This window comes from Choristoneura fumiferana, chromosome 17 (assembly GCF_025370935.1).
Source record: "Choristoneura fumiferana chromosome 17, NRCan_CFum_1, whole genome shotgun sequence".
NCBI lineage: Eukaryota > Metazoa > Arthropoda > Insecta > Lepidoptera > Tortricidae > Choristoneura > Choristoneura fumiferana.
This window is the reverse complement of record NC_133488.1, coordinates 14520873-14527794: the sequence shown is the minus strand read 5'-3', so window position 1 is coordinate 14527794 and position 6922 is coordinate 14520873. Positions and strand designations below refer to the sequence as shown.

The following is a 6922-nucleotide window of genomic DNA, read 5'->3' as shown; positions in this document are numbered from 1 at the left end:
AACTGCAGGTATCTATTTTAAATTTATGTATTTTGATACGCGACATGTATTTTTTCTCACAAGGTTTTCCTTCAGTTTTTCGAAATTTATATACGAAATTACATTTGAAATTTAGCATGAGCTTTTCGGTGAAGGAACACCTTGTGAGAAAAAAAGCTCATGCTAAATTTCAAATGTAATTTCGTATATCAATTTCGAAAAACTCTAAGGATCGAGCACGGATTCGAACAGACGGCCATTTGCTTGAGAGGCTATAGTTAAAACTACTAGTCCACCAAGACTTTTGAAATAATAAAAATAATAATTACGCTATGTTATTATATTAAACGTCCCGCTCTACGCAGGATCCGAAAAAAATTTTAATTAAACGAAATTGTTCCTTGTAGTCCTTGTACGCACTTCATTGTGCGTGGACAATAATAACCCACAAAGCGCCACTCACACAGCGGCGCGTGCTACACGCAGACGCACTCACACCCGCGCACGCGGCGCATGCACTAAAAGTCCACTGTTCCTACGGTTCCGTTCACCCGAAGTGAAGTTTAGTAGTTAGACGCGCGCGTCGCGGCACGCGTGTGGAGCGCGGCCGTTTTCAATCATCTGTTTATTTTCATTCACGAAACTCTGACTCAAAACACTACTACTTACTCCTTTTTTCTAACATAAACTTAACTTTTTAAAAGCTTTCTCGGCATCAGTGTCGGTCTCTGTTACGCGCGTATCGATTTTTTTCTAGTTCCGTTCCGAATTAGCCACTAAGAACATTTCAGTTGAAGTTGTTAGGACACAAAGTCGCAGTGTGAATGCTGAAAAGTTTGTAGAGCAGTGCTTTCAGTTTCAATCGTGTCGAGTGCACCGTCCCGCTCTAGCCGCAGGAAGCGGAGGGAGAATTGTTTTGTTTTCATGATTTTCTTTGGTGCGAATTTGTAGAGCGGATTGAGACAGTGTAAGTAATTTTGCAACTCCGCTAACCAGTCCGCCTTGTTCGTGTAATGCATGTTGCTTGTCGGCGATGTTAACTGTTGGAATGCAATTAAGGTAAAAAGGTCCGTTGAAGTTGATAAATTCTTACGTTTAAATGTAACACTAATTACTTTTTGTAACTGTTTTAAGCTTACTCCGACTATTCGTGCAAGTGACTTTTAAAAAGAAAACTAAGTACTTACGTGATTGCAATGGAGTAGTTTTAAATGTTAGTGGGAAGGTATATACCTAGTTCATGCAGAAACATTGAATGCATTTTTACTTGGGGGATTAGACCCCTTGCATAGGAGTAGAGCACAAATAGCACAATACTCCCCCTCCTAATAGGCACTCAAAATCTGTTCATCGATTATCCCCTTACTACTTAACTTATTTATAAAATATTATTATAGCTAGTTTTGGAAAGCTATTTCTATTATGATTTATTTGTGGGCCACTGCCGGTCATGTGGAAGGTTTAATTAAAGCGTGTACATTAATAGTACCACTTGGTTCATTGGATCTAAAGTTGGGCTGGCAATTTTGCTCTTGTGTAAGATTTAAAATTAAGCTGTAGTTTAATGTTATTTCCAAACAATATTAGAAACATTGTAAACTATAAATACTCTATTGCTGTTTTTACTTCTAATGTCAATGGCATCGAAATACCTACAGGTATTACATTTCATGAGTCGGTGGAACACCTTTATGTTATTATTTTTTGCTTACGAGCCCTAGATAATTTTGAGATTATGTGTAAGAAAATATTGACTAATCTGATTGTATTGACATTGATGTAGGTGCGTAGATTATCTGGATAAACTTACCCTATTTTTAGTAAACTGTTCCGAAAACGAGAAGTATTACAACAACAGATATGAAATAAAATTATATAAAAAATAAAGGGACTAAAGAAAGGGAATAAGGATGGGGGGCAGGGGGAAGGGAAGGGGAACTCCACACAAGAAACGTTTTACGAGTATTTTCAATTTTATTTACAAAGTTGAAATGTTTTCCCTAAGAGCGACTCACGCTTGACCGGTTTTTGTTATTTGTCGACAAGCAGTTAAATTTAGCTCTATTAATATTAAAAGTACTAGATTTGTATGACACCCATTGCAGAGATAGAACGAAAAAATATAAGGAGATCCCATTCACTTTCACTGTATTGTTTACGGCTCTACATAATCAAATCAGTTTAGGGATGTACGGGATATTCGGTACGCCGATCCGACTCGCACTTATCCGGCTTCATTTAAGCTTTAACAAATTCAGAAAACAAGGTAATTAAAATCAATATTATAGATTTCCGGTTTCCTATAGGTGTCCACTTTTTATCACGTCATCATTAAATATTTTAAAAATGATCAGCAAATTTACACGGAAAGTTTGGTACTAAGATATCTTCGAATCACTAATCTTAGCAATATCAGATTCTAAGAAAACGTTTTTGTTATGTTTGAACAGTACCTACATATGTCGAACTGTCACAGGTTTGAGTTAGGTTAGTGCATTCTGCGAGGGAAACAGAAAATTATTAAATCATTATTTATTTACCCGCTTGGAATCGTATGATGGAAGTAATAAACATAGTTTACTCGTGTATATGTATTATTATATGCTACATTACTTACTATAAAAGAAGATTTATGAGAACCACACAAGCGTTATCACCCGTTCATAATTTAATACTTTGCCTTATCTTCGGACAATGTATCATGTCAAGTTATATTTTGTCATTTTACTTATAAGAGCTTTCAGTTTATCAATGGATTTCCTGTATTCAGTATCAAGTTATGATATGACTCGCAGTAAAAGGTATTTTTCTGCGTAGAATCATTTCAATAAACACAACGAAATAAACTAGGATTATTTGAATTTTGAATATCAGTATCGTTACATTAGATAACAAGATAAACGACTCTACTAGCCAAGTACGAAGCAGTTACACTTAATGCTAATTAATAAATAGACAAGGTTAGCTTATACTCAAATTTACCAAAATCAGATATGTTTGATAAAAAAAACGTATTTCACATTGAATGATTTATACTATTACTCCTATATTTTGAATTCTATATCAACCGTGGTTGCACCGTATGTTTCGCTATGACTAAAATTAAATAAAACCCGCATATTCATATTTTCTAATTTTTAGGGTTCCGTACCTCGACAGGAAAAACGGAACCCTTATAGGAGCACTTTGTTGTCCGTCCTTCCGTCTTTTCTCAGGAACCCGTGGACGTATCTAGCTGAAGTTGATATCGAATACTCAAATCTACGGTTCTACGCAATCAAAAGTATACAGTCATTAAACAACGTGTTTCCATACAAATAGCAGTGCACTGAAATCCTATAGGGCACTTCCAGTTGTCCTAGAAACTTGAAATTTGGTATGAAGCTAGTTATTATAACACAACCAACTAGAAAATTCTGAAAATCTTGATTTTTTATCTGTCTGTCTGTAAATATTAATGACCAATTTAATCTGACCCCATACTGTGTACATTTTGCTTAAAAGTAGGGCTCTGCATACACTGGATGTATTAAATCACTCGGAAAAATCGAGAAATATCCAAGACACGATTCCCGTTTACATACCTATAAATGTGCACGGAACCCTCGGTGCGCGAGTCCGACTCGCACTTGCCCGGTTTTTACTACGGTTTCGACTATATTCATTTTAAATGGGAATGTGAATTCGACGTCTTGGTGTTGAATTCATTGCACTAGAACCGGCACTTGTAGAGTTCACTCCGTTCAAAACGAAAAACTAGCAAAGAAAGGGAATCGAACTCGAGACCCAAATAGATTCGGTAACAAAACGTATGGTGTTTTAGCCACATTCCAGATCGCCTTTATTTTTAGTGTGGAAAAACTTCAGAAATACTTCTCTGGGAATTGAACTCTAGTTTATTGCTCTTCACCAGGATTGTAATGCGTGTGTGGTGAATCTCCACCTGACCAAGTAATTGGAGCAATAGTTTGATTTTGTTTATTTAAATCATTTGTTTATTATCTTCTTTTGCTCGTTTGCAATGTGCAAACCACAGTAACTCTTGAAAACAAGAAAATACGAAATTAACAGATATAAAAAAAGTTATTTGATCAGTACATCGATTAGCAGGTAGGTACAGGAGCTACTAAGTGATACTAAATTTGGTGAACCAAGAATGTTAAAATGATCGATAGGTGGACATAGGAAATGAAGCCAATGCGTTATACGGTGTAAAAGATTTAGTAGTATTACTTCGTAACAATTTTGCCATGAACTATAACAAATTATTTTCTTCCGTGAACGTGCTTCATGGACGAACTGTAAGACAGCTAGCTATTCATGCAACAACTGGTCACACAGACGTATATATCATGTATATATGGTCGCGGTTCGCAGTGTAACCAGGTAGGTACCTAATTTGTTTGAGTTCGTGGATAAAGATTTATTTTCTCACAATCGCACTTAAGAAAATGTATCGATGGAATGGATGATTCATAAAACAAAAGGTCTCACTGGTTTCGGTCTTTTCAGAAAACTTTTAGCATCATGGGAACCCTGCCATAGACAGATCTTTTAGACGGGGTGTTCCTTGTATAATTTTAGGTTAGTTCTTTTTCACTTCTCATGCTCTTAAAATATTACTTTAGTCTCTGCATATCGGGACTAAAGCTCCTTTTTGTTCTCCAGGGATTAAAGTATTTTTTTTAATTTACGTTAGTAACCCCTAAACTGGCTTACACGGTGCTTGTGAATGGTGGATTTTTAGGCGTGGAAATAACCTCAAAATGACAACTGTGCAAAAATAAAAAATAAAAACACGATTTAATTTCGTGAAACGCAATTAATGATTAATTACGAATATCAATCTATTCAATTATACATATTAAGGATTAATTCATTTTATTATGATAGTCCAATTAGTCACTTCACTTCATAATCAATAAAAGAAAAGAAAAAACCGCGCAACATATGTTTTTTTGCTATTTGAATTTTGAACAGATGGCCTGTCCATTAGTTAAGCGTATGTTTTTAAAAAGTAATAAGTATTGTAATTTTGTAACGCGAGACTAAACAACCATAATGCCACTCGAACTATTGCCACCCTCGCTCCGCTCGCGTGAACATCTCGTCTCATTATGGCTTGTTTTAGTCCCTTGTTGAACAATCTACTATTTGTCTTCTTTTTAACTGCCTTTTTAATTTCATGTGTATTATATCAAAATTAGATTTAACTATTATTTAATAAGTAACGAATTTTCTTTTGTACTTATTTATTATTAAGATAAGTAGTCTTGTGTTTCCACTTAGTTATTAATTACTTTAATGCAACAAGAAAGCGACCTAAAAACGCACCCGATTAAAATGTTTTCACTGCTTATCAGATAAAATGAATCAATGTCTTTGTTTTGTTGCAGAAATCACTTGGATATCTTGTGCATACAAGAATATTACAAGCTGCGAACAAACAGGCGTGGCGTGCCGCCCACGACGCGCGATAACGCTGCATCCCGTCCACAGAGAAATTAATCTGGCACACGGTAACAGGAAATGTTGATAAAGTGCTCCAGCTACCATCGCCGCCAACAGTGTAGATGAGGGCACCACCCGCCGCCCGCGACTGGCCCAGCTGACCGTCCGCGCCCGCGATGCGCTGCCGCTCCCCGCACGCCCGCCTCGACCGGTGCCCCGCAACCACACACACAAGACAAAATTCCAACCTCCTAACCCTTCGACTGGTCTCACCAAATATGGCACCGCTCCCGGCACAAGAATCCATTACAAAAACAAAACCTTCGACCGTCATAGAACACGACACGTCAAACGAAAATCATTCCATTGAAAACTTAGTCGAAATACACGAAATGATCAACATAGATAGACATACTTTATCGCACAAGGGAAAATGCAAATGCCGTAATAAATTAACGAGCCCAAGATCGTTCAAAATATCCGAGAGGAATCGGTACAATCTGCTTAAGAATGAAGACGTATACGGAAAGGAATCGATTTCTAGAAAGAGGGTAGAGCGTTGCTTATATGGTAGTGCAGGGTGGGCCGCTAATTTGAAATTCAAATCGGCGGGTATGAAGGAGTGGACGGAAGCGTTCGGGAGGACAATGGGAGTGCGCGTGCGCGCTATCACCGCCATCGCGCTTCTGCTGGCACTGGCGGCGGGCTGCGCGGCCGCGCCGGCGCACTCGCGCAGCTCCTACAACGACAAACACGTGGTAAGTACTTACATCACACGTCATGTATGTATGCCATATTCCTTCTAATTCTATTATAAAAAGTGGATCTCCACATAGTAACGCCCTTGGTAACGCCTGACTCAATTCTAAAACTCATTTAGAATAAATCTTTTTGTCTGAATATTTTCGTCGCTACAAATTACCGAGACAGTGTTTTTTTTAAACTCGTTTAGAAATCCTAATAGGTAGGTCTATAGTCTATAGTCGATAGTTCGAATACAGCTCATACTTTCCTGTACATTTATTTACATTCAACTTACCAATCTTATCTGCATTCTTCATCAAATACGCTTCAACATACGTCTGAGTTGTCTACGTCCTATTAGGTGCCAAACTTATTAGGCTATCTCAATCCTAGCTGTATCCTCTAACAAGGTTTAGTCTTATCTGGTGATGAACTCCTTTCTGCTCCCGCGCTACTCTTGATTCATCCCGGAACGGTGCCGCGCGGCGTATTCCACTGACGGATTAACGACCATTTAAGGCGTATATCCACTAAGTGCAAGTAATATGGGGACAAAAAGCTGGCGTGTCGTATTAGATTACTGGCAGTGACAGACGGACGGACCGTCGCGAGGAGATTAATGGGCTAAGTGACGAGTGGGAGGCGGCACGGCGCGGGCCTGTTCGCGAGGGACCGCGGTTCGGGAGAACGTTTACTCTCATTTATTTCGCGGACCTCTCCAAATTGTGAAAAATCCGACAAATTGTCA

General features: G+C 38.0%; 1 protein-coding gene across 1 annotated transcript in view; it reads left to right on the top strand.

Annotated features, from left to right (window-relative positions):
* Positions 1-531: 531 nt before the first annotated feature.
* Mmp2 (Matrix metalloproteinase 2) overlaps positions 532-6922 on the top strand; it is a 164752-nt gene continuing 158361 nt past the window's right edge. Inside the window, exons 1-2 of the mRNA XM_074100612.1 lie at positions 532-946; positions 5376-6188. Of these exons, the coding sequence (XP_073956713.1) occupies positions 5607-6188 (582 nt within the window). The 5' untranslated portion in view covers positions 532-946; positions 5376-5606. The remainder of the gene's footprint in view (positions 947-5375; positions 6189-6922) is intronic.